Genomic DNA, 23019 nt, shown 5'->3' with positions numbered 1-23019 from the left:
GGACCGTCAGCAATTTCTTCCTAAGGTGGTGTCTGCGTTTCACATCAACCAACCTATTGTGGTTCCGGTTGTTATCGACACCTCTGTTACTTCAATGTCTTTGGATGTTGTGAGGGCTTTGAAGGTATATATGAAGAGAACAGCTCGTCACAGGAAATCGGACTCGCTGTTTGTTCTTTATGATCCCAATAAGATTGGATGTCCTGCTTCAAAGCAGTCAATTGCGCGTTGGATCAGGCTAACTATCCAACATGATTATTCCACAGCAGGGTTGCCGGTTCCCAAATCTGTACAGGCCCATTCAAATAGGTCGGTGGGTTCTTCTTGGGCGGCTGCCCGCGGTGTCTCGGCCTTACAGCTCTGCCAAGCAGCCACTTGGTCAGGTTCGAACGCGTTTGCTAAGTTCTACAAGTTTGATACTTTGACCAAACTGAAGGTCCTCAGAGGCCAATCAGACCTGCAGGAACCTCAGCACTCTCCCGCCCAGTTTGGGAACTTTGGTACTTCCCCATGGTACTAATTGGAACCCCAGTATCCTCTAGGACGTAAGAGAAAATAGGATTTTAATTACCTACCGGTAAATCTTTTCTCCTAGTCCGTAGAGGATACTGGACGCCCGCCCAATGCTTTGTTCTTCCTGCACTGTTACTTGGTTAAGTATTGTTATTTGGTTCAGCTGTTGCTGTTCCTGTTTCAAGTTTGGTTAGCTTAGCTTTCCTCTTGTTGTGTGTGCTGGCTCGGAATCTCACCACTATCCTTTTATAACCTTCTCTCAAAGTATATACGTCTCCTCGGGCACAGTTTCCTAGACTGAGTCTGGTAGGAGGGGCATACAGGGAGGAGCCAGCCCACACTATCAAATTGTTAAAGTGCCCATGGCTCCTAGTGGACCCGTCTATACCCCATGGTACTAAATGGAACCCCAGTATCCTCTACGGACTACGAGAAAAGGATTTACTGGTAGGTACTTAAAATCCTATTTTTTTGCATGTGTATATAGGCCCTCATTCAGCTTCAGCTGCAGTTTTTAGCAAAACCGCAACTGGCTGTGATCACATGCTGGGGGCCGCCCAGCACAGGGCAAGGTCAGCAGCACAGGGTGAGATTACCGACATTGCTTGGCATGGGGGCGGGGCCAGGATGACGGTATTCAGCGCAAATGGCATCATCGGACCCCTGGACAGCAGCATGGGGGGGGGGGCTGCTAGGAGATGCGGGGGGATGGCGCTCAGCTGGGAGACTTGCAACTTTTCCGGGGGGGGCAGATATTCAGGAGCCTCCCGCCCATTCCGGCAGAGTAGACAAGTATATGCAGGACTCAGTCGGGTCTTACTTTCTATCATATGTCCAGATGACAGAGTCTACATCACTTGCCCTTAGCTGACTATACATCATGTTACATTATTCTGCAACTCCATTACCTGTCTGTCCACACAGGTGACCTTCCCGAGGCCAGAGGTGCAAGCTCTGACACTATCACTAGAGTAATTACAATTTTGGCCTGGGGATTACTACTCATGCCCATCCCCCTCTGCTGTTAACTGCTTTAATATATTAAGTTCTGCCTCTGATAGAGCAATGCAATATGCCAACAAAAGCCAATGTCACCCTAGGTCGCAACTCCCTTGTACAGGGGACGTATTTATAATGGATGCAGTGTCTGCAGTGCACACAGGCCCCTGGGGTCCAGCGGGGCCCACACTGCACACTCTGCACCCATCATTTTTAATACTTACCCACTGGAGTCCGGTGGTGCAGCAGCAGCACTGCAGAAATCACTGGGAAAATGGCGCAGGACCATTTTCCTGGTGATTCGCGAATGCACAGTACAAAAATCACTGGGAAAATGGCCGCCGTGCCATTTCCCTAGAGATCTGTGCATGCGCTGTAGACTCTGGGACATTGCTAGGGTCCATTAGGGACCCTAGTGCCCAGAGCTAAGTGCTGCAGGCTAGAGATACACGGACCTCCGGCTCTCTAGAAACGGCCTCACATTGGCCTCCTCCTCCTCTCTAAAACGCCCCTGTCCTGATGGGTCCCCCTTTACACATACAGTATAAATGCATGAAAATGTCAATACATTTGAAGAGTGATAGTGTGTATATAAATGTGGCACAGGGTAAGAATTACAAATCTGATCAATGCTTTCTGCCCATTTCACATGGAAACATCAATAAACACAAGGTTCCAATATGCTAGAACTCATGTCCACCATTAATCTGTCTGGGACCTAAAACACATGGATAAGAAGCAAACAATATTGTTCACACCATACAAAGAAATAGGTACAGTAGTGAATAACATTAAACCATATTCACAGATCATATTATTATCAACTGAAGACTATTCACTGTTTTGCTTTTTAACATTGGGCTGACATCACCTATAAGTGAGCTGTATGCTTTACTACTGGACTAGAATGGTGATGCACCTTATTAGATGAGACTGTGTGTCAGTGACAATTTCCATTGTTCTGTAACCCAAAGTGTCAGTGTGCCATTCTCCTGTAACCCAAAGTGTCAGCGTGCCATTCTCCTGTAACCCCAAGTGTCAGCGTGCCATTCTCCTGTAACCCAAAGTGTCAGTGTGCCATTCTCCTGTAACCCCAAGTGTCAGTGTGCCATTCTCCTGTAACCCCAAGTGTCAGCGTGCCATTCTCCTGTAACCCCAAGTGTCAGTGTGCCATTCTCCTGTAACCAAAAGTGTCAGTGTGCCATTCTCCTGTAACCCAAAGTGTCAGTGTGCCATTGTTCTGTAATCCCAAGTGTCGGTGCGCCATTGTACTGTAATTCCAAGTGTTGATATGCCATTGTCTTGTAACCCCAAGTGTCAGCACGCCATTGCTCTGTAGGCCCAAGTGTCAGTGTGCCATTGTACTGTAACTCCAAGTGTCAGTGTATCCTTGTCCTGTAACTCCAAGTGTCAGCGTGCCATTATTCTGTACCCCCAAGTGTCAGCATGCCATTGCTCTGTAACCCCAAGTGTCAGCGTGCCATTGTTCTATAACCCCAAGTGTCAGCGTGCCATTGTTCTATAACCCCAAGTGTCAGCGTGCCATTGTTCTATAACCCCAAGTGTCAGCGTGCCATTGTTCTATAACCCCAAGTGTCAGCGTGCCATTGTTCTATAACCCCAAGTGTCAGTGTGTCATTGTTCTGTAACCCCAAGTGTCAGTGTGCCATTGCTCTGTAACCCCAAGTGTCAGTGTGCCATTGCTCTGTAACCCCAAGTGTCAGTGTGCCATTGCTCTGTAACCCCAAGTGTCAGCGTGCCATTGCTCTGTAACCCCAAGTGTCAGTGCGCCATTGCTCTGTAACCCCAAGTGTCAGTGTGCCATTGCTCTGTAACCCCAAGTGTCAGTGTGTCATTGTTCTATAACCCCAAGTGTCAGCGTGTCATTGTTCTGTAACCCCAAGTGTCAGCGTGCCATTGCTCTGTAACCCCAAGTGTCAGCGTGCCATTGCTCTGTAACCCCAAGTGTCAGCGTGCCATTGCTCTGTAACCCCAAGTGTCAGTATGTCATTGTTCTGTAACCCCAAGTGTCAGTGTGCCATTGTTCTGTAACCCCAAGTGTCAGCGTGCCATTGTTCTATAACCCCAAGTGTCAGTGTGCCATTGCTCTGTAACCCCAAGTGTCAGCGTGCCATTGCTCTGTAACCCCAAGTGTCAGCGTGCCATTGTTCTATAACCCCAAGTGTCAGTGTGCCATTGCTCTGTAACCCCAAGTGTCAGTGTGCCATTGCTCTGTAACCCCAAGTGTCAGTGTGCCATTGCTCTGTAACCCCAAGTGTCAGTGTGCCATTATTCTGTACCCCCAAGTGTCAGTGTGCCATTGCTCTGTAACCACAAGTGTCAGCGTGCCATTGTTCTGTAACCCCAAGTGTCAGTGTGCCATTGTTCTGTAACCCCAAGTGTCAGCGTGCCATTGCTCTGTAACCCTGTGTCAGAGTCTCAGCTTTCTGTATCCTGAAGTGTCAGTGTGCCATTGTTATAGGATACAAAAGAGGAGGTTCTCACAATGTATAACATACAGTATCAGACAATCTATGGACCACTAACATACATTTTACAACACTGTTGGGGTAAGGAAATGCAGTTTGGACTAGAATACAGAATTTGCTTCTCTTACTTGACAGAGATTGAGAATTCTCCCGGAGAGCTCTCGCTGTCCCGGATTAAGAAGGCTCCTAGGAACCTCCGTTTTAGCAGGATTTCCTCAGCCACTTGCCTGGAGATCCGTCCCGCATACCACCTGTAGTAAGAAACACAATGTTTATGTGGCAAATACAGCAGCTTCTGAGCAATCTAATTCTACACACAATCAGCAATTCATCTTGTAGGCCAAATACGTAGATGGAGCATGTATGTTCCTCCTTTCCCATCTCCCTGCTTCCTGTTAGTGTCATCTCCTGTTGGTCCCCATGGCAGTACACTTATCTGCTTAACAGCATTACTGCAGATGTATACAGCATGTCATTCCTGAGCACTGACTGTCTCAGCAGGCAGAGAACTGCTTATTGTACTGAGAGGCAGACAGACAGACAGACAGGCAGGCAGGCAGACACAAACAGACAGACACACACAGGCAGGCAGGCAGACACACACACACACACACACACACACACACAGGCAGGCAGACACACACACACGCAGATAGGCAGACACAGAGAGACAGACAGGCATACACAGGAAGGCAGACACACACACACACACACACACACACACACAGGCAGGCAGACACACACAGGCAGGCAGGCACACACAGGCAGACAGACAGACACACAAAGGCAGGCAGACACACACACACACACACACACACACACAGATAGAAATACATGCAGACACACACAGGCATGCAGGCAGACACACACCCACACAGGCAGACACACACCCACACAGGCAGACAGGCAGGCAGGCAGACGCACGCACGCACGCACACAGACAGACAGACAGACAGCAAGCAGACAGGCATGCAGGCAGACAATTAAAATAATCTTGGCAAAAACACGTACACATTACACACTTAAAAGTTGTACACATTATTTTCTGTCCCATTGAAATCTATGGCTATTTAATTTAAAGGCATACAAACAGTATTTAGTTTTCTATTTTTACCATCAAGTTCACCCTATATACTTGGCTGAGTGTGATGTGCAATATTATATTATAATGTGCTGCCATAAGCTATACTATAACTTACTATTATTGTATCGGACTGTATAATAATCCAAGAGAAGCCCAGGGGAAGCTGCCACCTGAGAACTCCCATAAAGTTCTAAGCATACAAGTACAGAGCCTGCAGCCATCAGCCATACAGCACAGTCACACGTTAAATATTGCTGTTTTGGATATTTTAATAATGTACTCTTCCATATTCCATTTACATGTCCTCCCGCAAGATTCACTGGTAACATTTACTTTATCTTTCACTTTTTTTCTGTGTATTTCAGCCATGTTTCCCAAGCTCTGGTTTTTTGTTTCCATTGTCCTTTGGATATGACACGGAACTGCTCTCGATACATTAACGCCCAAGGCAAGGTGTCATACCTTACAGGGCAAACAGGAGGTAAATGAACCAGCTCAGCCTGATGATATAAAGTCATGGATGCACAGATGGGAAACAGATTAGAAAATGAAGCATGCTGTAAAAGTGGCAGCGCAATATAGACAGAATAGGAGGCACACAATCCCTGTTACTGATGTTCTGGATAGACGTGCCGCAAATAAAGTAACTGCGTGCTGCACTTTCTCGTGCTTTGCGGCAAATCAGCTTTGTTTTAACAACAAATTAAAATGAACTAAAGGTGGAAAATGCATTTACAGCAAAGTGGTGGCTACTTCAGGAAAGCTATTCAGTATAATAAAAAGGGAAGCATTCGATATCCCGGCTGTCGGGATCCCAGCGCTCAGCATAACGGCGCCGGGATTCCGACCCCGGGATACCGACAACTATTCAACTTCTTGGGGTGTCCATGACACCCCTGTAGGGAAAATAAATTCTACATAAGAATAAGTGTCCGCAAGGGGCTCTTTTGCACTCGCATCACTGCCGGCATTTCAGCGGTCAGAATCCTGGTGCCGGTAGGCTGGGCGCCAGGATCCCGACAGCCGGAATATCATAGTAGACCCTTATAAAAAGGGTAGGATGCTGCACAATTATATGGAACGGTGCAGATTGGATGTTACACAGTATAAGCACTGCACAATAAAAGTATGAGCCATTGGCCAAAATGGGAAGCGGTTATATGACCGCCGGTTACAATACCAACACTAGGATCCCGAACCCCCATTATCCCATGCCGACCAACAGGGACTATTACGTGACTATCCAGGGACTATCCACGACAGTCATAGAGTAGGAATACAACCTATGGCGAGCGCATCAAGCCACCTAGGGTCTTCATTGCGCGCCCCCCCTTCCCACCCCACCTCTGCCTGCCACCTAACTGCCGGGATGCCAGTGTCATTATGGTGACCGGCGGACAAACCCAACCCAACCAAAACATGTCAGCATACAGCCCAATGTCTTTGGTCCTAATTTATGTACATACACATACATGTAGTTACAACCATATATTAAATGTGAAAATAAAATCTTGTCACATTGTACGGATGGTGTAATGGTTAGCATTACTGCCTCACAGCACTGAGGTCATGGGTTCCATTCCCACCATGGCCCTAACTGTGTGGAGTTTGTATTAGAGATGAGCGGGTTCGGTTCCTCGGAATCCGAACCCGCCCGAACTTCAGGTTTTTTTACATGGGTCCGAGCGACTCGGGTCTTCCCGCCTTACTCGGTTAACCCGAGCGCGCCCGAACGTCATCATCCCGCTGACGGATTCTCGCGAGGCTCGGATTCTATCGCGAGACTCGGATTCTATATAAGGAGCCGCGCGTCGCCGCCATTTTCACACGTGCATTGAGATTGATAGGGAGAGGACGTGGCTGGCGTCCTCTCCGTTTATAGAGAAGAGAGTGAGACTAGAGCAGAGAGAGACACAGTATTTACTTTAGTAATTTTGGGGAGCATTAGGAGGAGTACTACTACTTGCTGAAGTGATAGTGTGACTGTATATCTGACTTGTGGGGGAGACAGTGGGGAGCAGTTAGAGTCTGAGAGCAGGAGTACATATTTTAACGTACAGTGCACACTTTTGCTGCCAGAGTGCCACACTGCCATTGTGACCACACTGACCACCAGTATATACTATATATTGTGATTGTCTGCTTAGGAGTACTACTTGCAAGTTGCTGATAGTGTGACCAGTGACCTGACCACCAGTTTAATTAATCACCACCAGTTTAATATATATATATATAACTAGGTGCTTCATCGCGCCCTACGGGCGCTCTTCACACCGTCGCAAGGGGCTACGCCCCCTTAACCCTTGCATGCCTTTCTGGGGTTTAATATTTGTATTATATGGAGTATTACCTGCATTCCTTTGTTAGTGGTTAAATATTGCACAATGAAAGGGCGTGCGATGGTGAAGGAGGCGCAGCCCCTTGCGACAGCCTGAACAGCACCTGCAGGGCACGATGTACAGAATTTAGCGGGTGCGGGGGGACTGCGGATGGTGTCTGTAGATGCTGCGGGTGGAGGGGAGGCAGAAGTGGGGGTGGGGCCCGGATGGGGAAGGTTCGGGAGGTGCTGCGCGTGGGGGAGGGGCAGAGGAGTGGGGGATGCAGATGGGGGAGGGGTCCGGAGGCACTGCAGGGTGGGGGAGGGGCAGGGGTGCCACGGGTGGGAGAGGGGCAGGTGTGGGGATGTTGTGGATGGGTGAAGGGTTCCGGAGGTGCTGTGGGATGGGTGTGCCGGGAGTTGGGTAGGGGACCGCAGGCACCATGGGTAGGGTAGGGGCAGGTACGGGTGTTGCGGCGGATGGGAAAGGAGGTCCGGAGGTGCTGCAGGTGGTGGAGGGGCAGGTGCGGGGGTGCCATTGGTGTGGGAGGGGTGGGTGAGGGGGGGACCGCTGATGGAGGAGGGTGTCTGCAGATGCTGCGGGTGGAGGGGGGCAGGTGTGGGGGGAGACGTATAAGGGGGGTGAATGGTGGAAGGGGCCTGGAGGTGCTGTGGGTGGTGAAGGGGTGGAGGAGTGGGAGCCACGGGTGGTGTAGGGGGTCTGGAGGCACAGCATGTGGGGGAGGGGTGGAGTGCCGCATGTGGTGGAGGGGAAGGTGCGGAGGTGTAGTGCATTGGGGAGAGGTCTGGAGGCGCTGCGGGTACTGTACATGCCATAAAAGGTAGTTGGAGGGTATGCAGTAACAGGGCCAGGACAGGGGTGACAGGGTCAGGACAGGGGTGACGGGGCCAGGACAGGGGTGACGGGGCCAGGACAGGGGTGACGGGGCCAGGACAGGGGTGACGGGGCCAGGACAGGGGTGACAGGGCCAGGACAGAAATGATAGGGACAGGATAGGGGTGACAGGGCCAGGGTAGGGGCGGCAGGACCAGGACAGGGGTGACAGGGCCAGTGTAGGGTTGACAGGGCAAGCACAGGGGTGACAGGGCCAGGATAGGGGTAACAGGGCCAGCATAAGGGTGACAGGGCCAGGATAAGGGTGAAAGGGCCAGGATAAGGGTGAAAGGGCAAGGCCAGGGGTGACAGGGACATGACAGAACACAGGGCACGGGAGAGATTGGTATTAGGGACAAAACAGTGGTGACAGACAGATGCGTCTTACCGGAGTCACTGCTGCTGGCTGCTGCTGTTCCATTCCAACCTGTTGGGATCTGCTGCTGCTGGAGACTTGGCATGGCTGACTCTCTCAGGCTGGAGTCCTGCTTTCTCTGCCAGTCCGCATCCCTCCCCCCCTCCTCAGTCACACACCGCAGACCTCGCGCAGCTGCCGGGCACTGTGGTAAGGTGAGACTGGAAATGACTGGTTAGCCCCCAGGAGATGCTGCGGCTGGAGGGAGGAGGGGGTCATAGCATGCACGTGGCGCGCACCTCACGGCTTCCGGGCACTGTGGTAAGGGGAGACTGGGAGTGACTGGTTAGCTCCCAGGAGACGCTGCGGCTGGAGGGAGGAGTGGGTCAGAGCCTGCAAGCAGCTCGGATTTCTGCAGCGCTACCCGCCAGCTAAAGTGTGTGAATGAGCTGGGCGCACTCCACTGCGGGTGGCAGCGCTGCAGCTAGCGGTGGGGTTGCCGGGGCTGGAGATAACAGAGGCAGTATGGAACCTGCACAGCGGCAGGTGCCCCACTAAACTGCAGCTAAGAAGCGTGGAGTGTGTCAGAAAGTGACGCTCCTCCGTACCAGAGAGACCCTGCTGAGTATGCCGATGTGGGGGGTCAAGCACACAGTGAGCCGGTGCCCGTCTGTCTGTATGACATACCCCTCACACACCCCCATACCTCCCAAATGTCCCGATTTTCGCGGGACAGTCCCATTTTTTGGGGTCTGTCCCGCTGTCCCACCCGCGGGTCGCAGTGTCCGGCGGTGGGGGGGGGCAGTTGGAAAGCTCCTGTACTCGCTGTTCTGCTTAGCAGAGCAGCGGTGAATAGTGGAGACAGAGGGAGAGGGGGCATCAGGGGGTACGGATTACGGGGGGGGTTCCAGCAGCAGAGCCGGATTAAAGGGGGGGGGGGGGTGGCCAGGGGATACGTACCGTTGGCCCCACAGTTTTAGGGGGCCCCCCGGCTGGAGTAGCTCTGTCCCAGCTCAGAAGCTCCCCCCGTCCTGCCAGCAACAGCGGCAGCATTGTGCTACAGTCAGCACACGCTGCTGCATATTGGCAGGTCTGTGGTGTTGCAGGGAGGCAGCAGTCTCCCTGCTTTCTTCTCCCTGTGCGGGTGTGTAGGGGGAGCGACCACGTCCTCTGGATTTAAGCCCTAGCTGAGGGGTCAAAATCCCATAAAAAAAATAAAAATCGGAATTTGCATAAGGGGGCGTGGCCGCGCGGGCCGCGATTAGGCCACGCCCCCAACCCACAGCAGGCACAGCAATGAGATAGGGCTCCCCTGTCTCAAGTGCCCTGTGCCCCCCGGACTCATAATCAGCCCCTGGGGGCATGCCAGCAGCTCACAGAGCGCTGGGCAAGCCCCCTCACTGACGAAAACGGGGGCCCTCCCGTGAAGCCACGCCCCCTTTTTGCCGAGTGTGTTTCCCTCCTTCTGCCTGGAGAAAGCTCCTGCAGAAAGCTGGGAGGTATGCACCCCTGCCTGTGACATGCCCAATGCCCATGCTATCTGCTTCTGCTCCTAGTCTCCTGTAGATTTGGCCAGATCTGTGACTCATTTGAATAACTCCGCCCACTGTTGTGACTCCGCCCAGCGTTAGCAAATGAATCACAAGGTCACAGAATAGGGCTATTATATAGGAGATTGTATATAATATATATATAATTGTATACCACCTACCCGTGTTTTTTTTTTTTCTTTCTTCTTGATACATACTACTATAGTAGCTTACTGTAGCAGTCTGCGGTGCTGCTGAGCTGACAGTGTCCAGCAGGTCCGTCATCAGTCATTACATAATAAATATATATACCTGTCCGGCTGCAGTACTAGTGATATTATATATATATATATATATATTAATTTCATCTCATTATCATCCAGTCTATATTAGCAGCAGACACAGTACGGTAGTCCACGGCTGTAGCTACCTCTGTGTCGGCAGTCGCTGGTCCATCCATAATTGTATACCACCTACCCGTGTTTTTTTTTTTTTCTTTCTTCTTGATACATACTACTATAGTAGCTTACTGTAGCAGTCTGCGGTGCTGCTGAGCTGACAGTGTCCAGCAGGTCCGTCATCAGTCATCTCCTATATAATAGCCCTATTCTGTGACCTTGTGATTCATTTGCTAACGCTGGGCGGAGTCACAACAGTGGGCGGAGTTATTCAAATGAGCCACAGAGATCTGGCCAAATCTACAGGAGACTAGGAGCAGAAGCAGATAGCATGGGCATTGGGCATGTCACAGGCAGGGGTGCATACCTCCCAGCTTTCTGCAGGAGCTTTCTCCAGGCAGAAGGAGGGAAACACACTCGGCGAAAAGGGGGCGTGGCTTCACGGGAGGGCCCCCGTTTTCGTCAGTGAGGGGGCTTGCCCAGCGCTCTGTGAGCTGCTGGCATGCCCCCAGGGGCTGATTATGAGTCCGGGGGGCACAGGGCACTTGAGACAGGGGAGCCCTATCTCATTGCTGTGCCTGCTGTGGGTTGGGGGCGTGGCCTAATCGCGGCCCGCGCGGCCACGCCCCCTTATGCAAATTCCGATTTTTATTTTTTTTATGGGATTTTGACCCCTCAGCTAGGGCTAAATCCAGAGGACGTGGTCGCTCCCCCTACACACCCGCACAGGGAGAAGAAAGCAGGGAGACTGCTGCCTCCCTGCAACACCACAGACCTGCCAATATGCAGCAGCGTGTGCTGACTGTAGCACAATGCTGCCGCTGTTGCTGGCAGGGCGGGGGGAGCTTCTGAGCTGGGACAGAGCTACTCCAGCCGGGGGACCCCCTAAAACTGTGGGGCCAACGGTACGTATCCCCTGGCCACCCCCCCCCCCCCCCTTAATCCGGCTCTGCTGCTGGAACCCCCCCCGTAATCCGTACCCCCTGATGCCCCCTCTCCCTCTGTCTCCACTATTCACAGCTGCTCTGCTAAGCAGAACAGCGAGTACAGGAGCTTTCCAACTGCCCCCCTCCACCGCCGGACACTGCGACCCGCGGGTGGGACAGCGGGACAGACCCCAAAAAATGGGACTGTCCCGCGAAAATCGGGACATTTGGGAGGTATGGGGGTGTGTGAGGGGTATGTCATACAGACAGACGGGCACCGGCTCACTGTGTGCTTGACCCCCCACATCGGCATACTCAGCAGGGTCTCTCTGGTGCGGAGGAGCGTCACTTTCTATCACACTCCACGCTTCTTAGCTGCAGTTTAGTGGGGCACCTGCCGCTGTGCAGGTTCCATACTGCCTCTGTTATCTCCAGCCCCGGCAACCCCACCGCTAGCTGCAGCGCTGCCACCCGCAGTGGAGTGCGCCCAGCTCATTCACACACTTTAGCTGGCGGGTAGCGCTGCAGAAATCCGAGCTGCTTGCAGGCTCTGACCCACTCCTCCCTCCAGCCGCAGCGTCTCCTGGGAGCTAACCAGTCACTCCCAGTCTCCCCTTACCACAGTGCCCGGAAGCCGTGAGGTCCGCGCCACGTGCATGCTATGACCCCCTCCTCCCTCCAGCCGCAGCATCTCCTGGGGGCTAACCAGTCATTTCCAGTCTCACCTTACCACAGTGCCCGGCAGCTGCGCGAGGTCTGCGGTGTGTGACTGAGGAGGGGGGGAGGGATGCGGACTGGCAGAGAAAGCAGAACTCCAGCCTGAGAGAGTCAGCCATGCCAAGTCTCCAGCAGCAGCAGATCCCAACAGGTTGGAATGGAACAGCAGCAGCCAGCAGCAGTGACTCCGGTAAGACGCATCTGTCTGTCACCACTGTTTTGTCCCTAATACCAATCTCTCCCGTGCCCTGTGTTCTGTCATGTCCCTGTCACCCCTGGCCTTGCCCTTTCACCCTTATCCTGGCCCTTTCACCCTTATCCTGGCCCTGTCACCCTTATGCTGGCCCTGTTACCCCTATCCTGGCCCTGTCACCCCTGTGCTTGCCCTGTCAACCCTATACTGGCCCCGTGACCCCTGTCCTGGTCCTGCCGCCCCTACCCTGGCCCTGTCACCCCTATCCTGTCCCTATCATTTCTGTCCTGGCCCTGTCACCCCTGTCCTGGCCCCGTCACCCCTGTCCTGGCCCCGTCACCCCTGTCCTGGCCCCGTCACCCCTGTCCTGACCCTGTCACCCCTGTCCTGGCCCTGTTACTGCATACCCTCCAACTACCTTTTATGGCATGTACAGTACCCGCAGCGCCTCCACACCTCTCCCCAATGCACTACACCTCCGCACCTTCCCCTCCACCACATGCGGCACTCCACCCCTCCCCCACATGCTGTGCCTCCAGACCCCCTACACCACCCGTGACTCCCACTCCTCCACCCCTTCACCACCCACAGCACCTCCAGGCCCCTTCCACCATTCACCCCCCTTATACGTCTCCCCCCACACCTGCCCCCCTCCACCCGCAGCATCTGCAGACACCCTCCTCCATCAGCGGTCCCCCCCTCACCCACCCCTCCCACACCAATGGCACCCCCGCACCTGCCCCTCCACCACCTGCAGCACCTCCGGACCTCCTTTCCCATCCGCCGCAACACCCGTACCTGCCCCTACCCTACCCATGGTGCCTGCGGTCCCCTACCCAACCCCTGGCACACCCATCCCACAGCACCTCCGGAACCCTTCACCCATCCACAACATCCCCACACCTGCCCCTCTCCCACCCGTGGCACCCCTGCCCCTCCCCCACCCTGCAGTGCCTCCGGACCCCTCTACCATCTGCATCCCCCACTCCTCTGCCCCTCCCCCACGCGCAGCACCTCCCGAACCTTCCCCATCCGGGCCCCACCCCCACTTCTGCCTCCCCTCCACCCGCAGCATCTACAGACACCATCCGCAGTCCCCCCCGCACCCCGCTAAATTCTGTACATCGTGCCCTGCAGGTGCTGTTCAGGCTGTCGCAAGGGGCTGCGCCTCCTTCACCATCGCACGCCCTTTCATTGTGCAATATTTAACCACTAACAAAGGAATGCAGGTAATACTCCATATAATACAAATATTAAACCCCAGAAAGGCATGCAAGGGTTAAGGGGGCGTAGCCCCTTGCGACGGTGTGAAGAGCGCCCGTAGGGCGCGATGAAGCACCTAGTTACATAATAAATATATATACCTGTCCGGCTGAAGTACTAGTGATATTATATATATATATATATTAATTTCATCTCATTATCATCCAGTCTATATTAGCAGCAGACACAGTACGGTAGTCCACGGCTGTAGCTACCTCTGTGTCGGCAGTCGCTGGTCCATCCATAATTGTATACCACCTACCCGTGTTTTTTTTTTTTTTTCTTTCTTCTTGATACATACTACTATAGTAGCTTACTGTAGCAGTCTGCGGTGCTGCTGAGCTGACAGTGTCCAGCAGGTCCGTCATCAGTCATTACATAATAAATATATATACCTGTCCGGCTGCAGTACTAGTGATATTATATATATATATATATATATATATATATATTAATTTCATCTCATTATCATCCAGTCTATATTAGCAGCAGACACAGTACGGTAGTTCACGGCTGTAGCTACCTCTGTGTCGGCAGTCGCTGGTCCATCCATAATTGTATACCACCTACACGTGGTTTTTTTTTTTCTTTCTTCTTGATACATACTACTATAGTAGCTTACTGTAGCAGTCTGCGGTGCTGCTGAGCTGACAGTGTCCAGCAGGTCCGTCATCAGTCATTACATAATAAATATATATAACTGTCCGGCTGCAGTACTAGTGATATTATATATATATATATATATTAATTTCATCTCATTATCATCCAGTCTATATTAGCAGCAGACACAGTACGGTAGTCCACGGCTGTAGCTACCTCTGTGTCGGCAGTCGCTGGTCCATCCATAAGTATACTAGTATCCATCCATCTCCATTGTTTACCTGAGGTGCCTTTTAGTTGTGCCTATTAAAATATGGAGAACAAAAATGTTGAGGTTCCAAAATTAGGGAAAGATCAAGATCCACTTCCACCTCGTGCTGAAGCTGCTGCCACTAGTCATGGCCGAGACGATGAAATGCCAGCAACGTCGTCTGCTAAGGCCGATGCCCAATGTCATAGTACAGAGCATGTAAAATCCAAAACACCAAATATCAGTAAAAAAAGGACTCCAAAATCTAAAATAAAATTGTCGGAGGAGAAGCGTAAACTTGCCAATATGCCATTTACCACACGGAGTGGCAAGGAACGGCTGAGGCCCTGGCCTATGTTCATGGCTAGTGGTTCAGCTTCACATGAGGATGGAAGCACTCAGCCTCTCGCTAGAAAAATGAAAAGACTCAAGCTGGCAAAAGCACCGCAAAGAACTGTGCGTTCTTCGAAATCCCAAATCCACAAGGAGAGTCCAATTGTGTCGGTTGCGATCCCTGACCTTCCCAACACTGGACGTGAAGAGCATGCGCCTTCCACCATTTGCACGCCCCCTGCAAGTGCTGGAAGGAGCACCCGCAGTCCAGTTCCTGATAGTCAGATTGAAGATGTCAGTGTTGAAGTACACCAGGATGAGGAGGATATGGGTGTTGCTGGCGCTGGGGAGGAAATTGACAAGGAGGATTCTGATGGTGAGGTGGTTTGTTTAAGTCAGGCACCCGGGGAGACACCTGTTGTCCGTGGGAGGAATAGGGCCGTTGACATGCCTGGTGAAAATACCAAAAAAATCAGCTCTTCGGTGTGGAAGTATTTCAACAGAAATGCGGACACCATTTGTCAAGCCGTGTGTTGCCTTTGTCAAGCTGTAATAAGTAGGGGTAAGGACGTTAACCACCTCGGAACATCCTCCCTTATACGTCACCTGCAGCGCATTCATAATAAGTTAGTGACAAGTTCAAAAACTTTGGGCGACAGCGGAAGCAGTCCACTGACCAGTAAATCCCTTCCTCTTGTAACCAAGCTCACGCAAACCACCCCACCAACTCCCTCAGTGTCAATTTCCTCCTTCCCCAGGAATGCCAATAGTCCTGCAGGCCATGTCACTGGCAATTCTGACGAGTCCTCTCCTGCCTGGGATTCCTCCGATGCATCCTTGCGTGTAACGCCTACTGCTGCTGGCGCTGCTGTTGTTGCTGCTGGGAGTCGATGGTCATCCCAGAGGGGAAGTCGTAAGCCCACTTTTACTACTTCCACCAAGCAATTGACTGTCCAACAGTCCTTTGCGAGGAAGATGAAATATCACAGCAGTCATCCTGTTGCAAAGCGGATAACTGAGGCCTTGACAACTATGTTGGTGTTAGACGTGCGTCCGGTATCCGCCGTTAGTTCACAGGGAACTAGACAATTTCTTGAGGTAGTGTGCCCCCGTTACCAAATACCATCTAGGTTCCACTTCTCTAGGCAGGCGATACCGAGAATGTACACGGACGTCAGAAAAAGACTCACCAGTGTCCTAAAAAATGCAGTTGTACCCAATGTCCACTTAACCACGGACATGTGGACAAGTGGAGCAGGGCAGGGTCAGGACTATATGACTGTGACAGCCCACTGGGTAGATGTATGGACTCCCGCCGCAAGAACAGCAGCGGCGGCACCAGTAGCAGCATCTCGCAAACGCCAACTCTTTCCTAGGCAGGCTACGCTTTGTATCACCGGTTTCCAGAATACGCACACAGCTGAAAACCTCTTACGGCAACTGAGGAAGATCATCGCGGAATGGCTCACCCCAATTGGACTCTCCTGTGGATTTGTGGCATCGGACAACGCCAGCAATATTGTGTGTGCATTAAATATGGGCAAATTCCAGCACGTCCCATGTTTTGCACATACCTTGAATTTGGTGGTGCAGAATTTTTTAAAAAACGACAGGGGCGTGCAAGAGATGCTGTCGGTGGCCAGAAGAATTGCGGGACACTTTCGGCGTACAGGCACCACGTACAGAAGACTGGAGCACCACCAAAAACGCCTGAACCTGCCCTGCCATCATCTGAAGCAAGAAGTGGTAACGAGGTGGAATTCAACCCTATATATGCTTCAGAGGTTGGAGGAGCAGCAAAAGGCCATTCAAGCCTATACAATTGAGCACGATATAGGAGGTGGAATGTACCTGTCTCAAGCGCAGTGGAGAATGATTTCAACGTTGTGCAAGGTTCTGCAACCTTTTGAACTTGCCACACGTGAAGTCAGTTCAGACACTGCCAGCCTGAGTCAGGTCATTCCCCTCATCAGGCTTTTGCAGAAGAAGCTGGAGGCATTGAAGGAGGAGCTAAAAGGGAGCGATTCCGCTAGGCATGTGGGACTTGTGGATGGAGCCCTTAATTCGCTTAACAAGGATTCACGGGTGGTCAATCTGTTGAAATCAGAGCACTACATTTTGGCCACCGTGCTCGATCCTAGATTTAAAACCTACCTTGGATCTCTCTTTCCGGCAGACACAAGTCTGCTGGGGTTCAAAGACCTGCTGGTGACAAAATTGTCAAGTCAAGCGGAACGCGACCTGTCAACATCTCCTCCTTCACATTCTCCCGCAACTGGGGGTGCGAGGAAAAGGCTCAGAATTCCGAGCCCACCCGCTGGCGGTGATGCAGGGCAGTCTGGAGCGACTGCTGATGCTGACATCTGGTCCGGACTGAAGGACCTGACAACGATTACGGACATGTCGTCTACTGCAGTGTCACTGCATATGATTCTGTCACCATTGAAAGAATGGTGGAGGATTATATGAGTGACCGCATCCAAGTAGGCACGTCAGACAGTCCGTACTTATACTGGCAGGAAAAAGAGGCAATTTGGAGGCCCTTGCACAAACTGGCTTTATTCTACCTAAGTTGCCCTCCCACAAGTGTGTACTCCGAAAGAGTGTTTAGTGCCGCCGCTCACCTTGTCAGCAATCGGCGTACGAGGTTACTTCCAGAAAATGTGGAGAAGATGATGTTCATTAAAATGAATTATAATCAATTCCTCCGTGGAGACATTGACCAGCAGCAATTGCCTCCACAAAGTACACAGGGAGCCGAGATGGTGGATTCCAGTGGGGACGAATTGATAATCTGTGAGGAGCGGGATGTACACGGTGATATATCGGAGGATGATGATGAGGTGGACATCTTGCCTCTGTAGAGCCAGTTTGTGCAAGGAGAGATTAATTGCTTCTTTTTCGGTGGGGGTCCAAATCAACCCGTCATTTCAGTCACAGTCGTGTGGCAGACCCTGTCACTGAAATGATGGGTTGGTTAAAGTGTGCATGTCCTGTTTATACAACATAAGGGTGGGTGGGAGGGCCCAAGGACAACTCCATCTTGCACCTCTTTTTTCTTTCATTTTTATTTGCGTCATGTGCTGTTTGGGGAGTGTTTTTTGGAAGGGCCATCCTGCGTGACACTGCAGTGCCACTCCTAGATGGGCCAGGTGTTTGTGTCGGCCACTAGGGTCGCTTAGCTTACTCACACAGCTACCTCATTGCGCCTCTTTTTTTCTTTGCGTCATGTGCTGTTTGGGGAGTGTTTTTTGGAAGGGCCATCCTGCGTGACACTGCAGTGCCACTCCTAGATGGGCCAGGTGTTTGTGTCGGCCACTAGGGTCGCTTAGCTTACTCACACAGCTACCTCATTGCGCCTCTTTTTTTCTTTGCGTCATGTGCTGTTTGGGGAGTGTTTTTTGGAAGGGCCATCCTGCGTGACACTGCAGTGCCACTCCTAGATGGGCCAGGTGTTTGTGTCGGCCACTAGGGCCGCTTAGCTTAGTCATCCAGCGACCTCGGTGCAAATTTTAGGACTAAAAATAATATTGTGAGGTGTGAGGTATTCAGAATAGACTGAAAATGAGTGGAAATTATGGTTTTTGAGGTTAATAATACTTTGGGATCAAAATGACCCCCAAATTCTATGATTTAAGCTGTTTTTTAGTGTTTTTTGAAAAAAACACCCGAATCCAAAACACACCCGAATCCGACAAAAAAAATTCGGTGAGGTTTTGCCAAAACGCGGTCGAACCCAAAACACGGCCGCGGAACCGAACCCAAAACCAAAACCCGAAAAATTTCAAGTGCACATCTCTAGTTTGTATATTCTCCCCGTACTTGCGTGGGTTTCCTCCGGGTACTCCGGTTTCCTCCCACAATCCAAAAATATACTGGTAGGTTAATTGGCTCCCAACAAAATTAACCCTAGCATGAATGTGTCTGTGTACATGTGATAGGGAATATAGATTGTAAGCTCCACTGGGGCAGGGACTGATGTGAATGACCGAATATTCTCTGTAAAGCACTGCTGAATATGTGTGCGCTATATAAATAACTGGTAATAAATAAATAAATAAATAAATAAATAAATTGTAACCTCTGCGCTAAAGGGCCCCATACACTACTGCGACATGTCCATCTGACATGACGGAGGCGATCGCTGGCGATCACCCCGGCAGCCTCTCGGGCGTCAGGATCGCCCAAGATACATCGTATGCAAAAGGACAGCATCCATCTTGGGTGATCCTGGGTGATCCCAGCCACGCCTGCGGGGTCGGACCAGCTTTGAATGTGCAGCACGTTCAATATGGAGGATCCGATCAGATGCTCACGGGGCTGCGCATCAGATCAGATCGGATACACAGCCTAAATGCCCGATGTCACCCAATATATCGGGCCGAATGACCGAATTGGCCTGAAATCGGGCATAATCGTTCTAGTGTATGGGGCCCTTTAGAAGCTCATTTATACTCCATGATAGCTGTAGAGTTTACTATAATTACTTTGATGATCTGTAGTCTAGTGCTTACGCTGGGTACACACTCAGTGATATCAGGCTTTAGACTGAATGAGGAGTCTCCCGCAGCTTCTGGGAGGTTAGGTAAGTATGCTGCAGATATATTAGTGCATCTGGCTGTGTGTACGAGCGGCTCCGCCCACTTCTCGCTCTGCTGTGTATCCAGTGATGTTAGAGAGAACAAGGCTCCGCCCACTTCTCGCTCTGGTGTGTATCCAGTGATTTTTGAGAGAACAAGGTTCCAGATTTTACACTGACCTATTATGCTCATTTCAGAGCCAAGTTCTACCTGTATGAGTGTGGGATGGAAACCTACACGAATATGGGGAGAACATACAAACCCCACACAGATATGTCCTTGGTTCAGGAATTGAACATATGACTGAGACATTGTGAGGCAGTCATTCTAACCACTATGCTAACCGTGCTGCCTGTGTGATGCATCAAGTTTTGTTCAGAAGTTTAATTAGAAGCAACTACTGCAACAAAATGGTGCTGAAGGATTTACAAGTACTGCATGCCGTCTCAGTACCATGTGACTGGAGGGTGCCTGATTTTTACTGACTGCTACTATTTTCCTACTGAGGTGAGAGGTATTACCTTTTTTTTTACTGACTGGCAGTAAATTTACAGTTGAAAGTCAAACTCTTAATTCCACCGACCACCATGTGCTGCAGTGTGAGTACTGGTAGCTGTGGTTTCAATTTCCTACTTTTACCATTGTGACTTCAGGGAAATACCAACAAACCAAACAGACGTTCTGAGTTTGGGCACGCGAAGTCACAGGTGCACAACATATACAAGGCATACAGAGGCGGTGTGTGTGTGTGTGTGTGTGTGTGTGTGTGTGTGTGTGTGTGTGTGTGTGGGGGTGGGGGGAGGGGGGGGTGTTACACACACACACACACACACACACACACACACACACACAGTCACAGAATGGTACTTACGGGTAGGGCTTCACTTTTATATAGTTCTTAGGAACATAACCTTCCATGCCATTTAATTCTGCTTTGTACCAATTCTGGTCATCTTCCATATTAAGTATCTGAAACAGAGACGTAGATATTTAATAATATTTATGTACCTTAGCTCCACCAACTTATTCCATTGCGCTTCACAATTAGCAGCAAAACAGAAATAAAAAAAGACTGTAATAACAGACAGGCAGAGAGGTAAGAGGGTCCTGCTTGCCAGGTTACCATCTACAGGATTACAGGGCTATAATACAGATTGCATATTGGTCTAACAAGATTTCAAGGGTAAAAAGGTCACACGCAGAAATGTCAGTCTGGGGGTCAAAGGGCTGTTTCAGTAGAGAAGAACACATGTGAGTTTTGTGTGAACTGTGTAGAGGGGTAGTAATTGTATAGAATTATACAATTACTAGTTACCAGCCCATCAGAATGACAGAACAGCATAACATTAATGTCGGCTCCGGCGGCTGTGCGCGCTTAAACGGAGCAACAGAATTGCTCAGTCGGGCGCCATCTAGTGGCTGCCAGTGCACAACACAATTGAATTCCTCCCATAGAGGTTGAGGAACAACGTTAGCCTTTTATTATAGATGTATAAAATCATTATTACCACACAGTTCTCCACAGTGCCAGACAGTGTAATTATTGGCTGCGTATATGCTAAGACAAGGGCGTTTTCTAACAATACATTATTTAGAAGGTGGAAGCCTAATGGTTGGGTGTGCACTCATCCATATGGAGAAAGTGCACACACAATTGGTTACACAGATGAAGTAAACCAAGTTTCTGCAATGAATAGAAGAATGAGAGATTCTGAACAGATTGCATCAGTGGATTGCGCATTTCAGACTGCACAGGAAAAGTGGGGGGCATATGAGATGTGGATGAGGTAGAAGGAACTGGAAGTACATAGTGGATGGGACGTTTGGGGGCAGAATGAAAAGTATCAGCAGATAATGGGGTTACACAGTGGCCAGGGGTGGAATATTCCCAGCAGCCATCAGGAGAGGCAGAACGAGAAAGAGGACATGCGTGGATGATTTGTGGGTGTGAGGTTGCTTCTGCTTCTGTGGCCAGTGAGTGAGAGTGAGATGTGGGTGCCGGAAATAGAACAGGTCAGAGGTGACGACTGGCGAGGAGTCACCTAGTGACCTGAGAAAAATAACTGAGCAGGGAGAAATAGGAGGTTGGAGAGAGCAGCGGAATGTGGAGAGAAGGGGGCAGCAGATAATGTGAAGCAAAACTAGCAGGTGTATGGTGGAGTGATGTGTGGCATGTGGATGAATGGGGATTAGCAACGGCAGGTACTGAGGGCCCGATTTGGAAATAAAATAAAAGCAAGTAACTGTGCACCTGTGTAACACCATGCTGCACTGCAGATGTGGCAGATATAACATGTGCAGAGAGAGTTAGATTTGGGTGGGGTGTGTCCAAACTGAAATCTAAATCGCAGTGTAAAAATAAAGATGTACAGCATTTGAGGCTACATACAAAAGCAGCCAGTATTAACCCTGCATGCAAAAAAAACAATTTACGCATGTGCACCCCTTTCAGCGCAACATGGTGTGTCCAGGTACACAGTTATTTGCTCTTTCTACTTTATTCCTAATACCCCTTTCAGACACAGCCTTTTAGACTCAGGATATTGCGGCTCAGCCCAGGTCCTCGGCTATGCCTGAACAGAACTGACCCGGGTGTTCCGTGTCTGCAACCCTTCAGGGTTATTCCCAGGACGAGCCAGGGCTCCTGCATTTTGAAAGGCATTACTTAGGTCACGATGACCTGGGTCATGTCTAAAAGGAGCTGATTGGAGGGCACCGTAGCGCTGGGAGATGACATCATCTCCAAGCTCCATTGTAAGGCAGAAGACCCAAGTCACTGGAAAACCCGGGTCAGGTGTGAACGGCGACAACCCGGTAATAACCCATCCAGGTAAGAAAGGGGGCAAATACTGAATCCCAAGATTTAACCCTGGTTCAGTGTCCTGGGTCTGAGCTGGGTTAAAGCCGGGGTTTATGTCTTAAAGGGGTATAATTCAGAATCAGGCCCTGAAGTTAGTGTGGAGCAGCAATTGGGCAATGGAGGTATATTACAGGAAGAAGTTCCTTGGATTACAAATTAAGAATTTCCATTGGATAGCAAGAAGGACAGCCCCTTGGAATACAAATAAAGAATAATATATTAATATACTTTTTAATTGATAAATTGTTGAAGAGTTTGGGGAGTTTGTTTTCAATAAAATATTATTTGCTTCTGTGTCTTTTATTTACATTGTATTACTACTGGGGCCACTGAGGTATCAACATTGCATGCAGTACACACATTGGAAACACCAACTGAAATGAATTGGCCATTTAAATAATGGGATATTGAAAAGAATGGCTCATTGAAATCAGTGGCCTATGTGGCGCTTGGATTCTAGATGCTTTGACCAATGCAGCAACCATGGGTCTACTGCTACCACAAGACACAATCACGTACAAAACTCAAAGAATGTTTACACATTTTAACATGCAATATAAGTACAGGCAAATAAACTGTAACCAGCAATTAATTAAAAATACATATCATTTTAAAAATGGGACACTTAAAATAATAGTTCTCTTACGCTTTAGAGGATACTGGGAATCCATTTAGTACCATGGGGTATAGACAGGTCCACTAGGAGCCTTGGGCACTT

At 50.3% G+C, this 23019-nt stretch overlaps 1 protein-coding gene across 1 annotated transcript in view; it reads right to left on the bottom strand.

Moving 5' to 3' along the window:
• GRAP (GRB2 related adaptor protein) overlaps nt 1–23019 on the bottom strand; it is a 159092-nt gene that overhangs the window by 109983 nt on the left and 26090 nt on the right. Inside the window, exons 3-4 of the mRNA XM_063934935.1 lie at nt 20313–20410; nt 4130–4252 (exon numbers count right to left, since the gene is read on the bottom strand). Coding sequence (XP_063791005.1) covers nt 4130–4252; nt 20313–20410 — 221 coding nt within the window. The remainder of the gene's footprint in view (nt 1–4129; nt 4253–20312; nt 20411–23019) is intronic.

This window comes from Pseudophryne corroboree, chromosome 7, assembly GCF_028390025.1.
Source record: "Pseudophryne corroboree isolate aPseCor3 chromosome 7, aPseCor3.hap2, whole genome shotgun sequence".
In the NCBI taxonomy this organism is placed as follows: Eukaryota; Metazoa; Chordata; class Amphibia; order Anura; family Myobatrachidae; genus Pseudophryne; species Pseudophryne corroboree.
The sequence above is the reverse complement of the archived record's forward strand: the minus strand, read 5'-3'. Positions and strand labels throughout refer to the sequence as shown.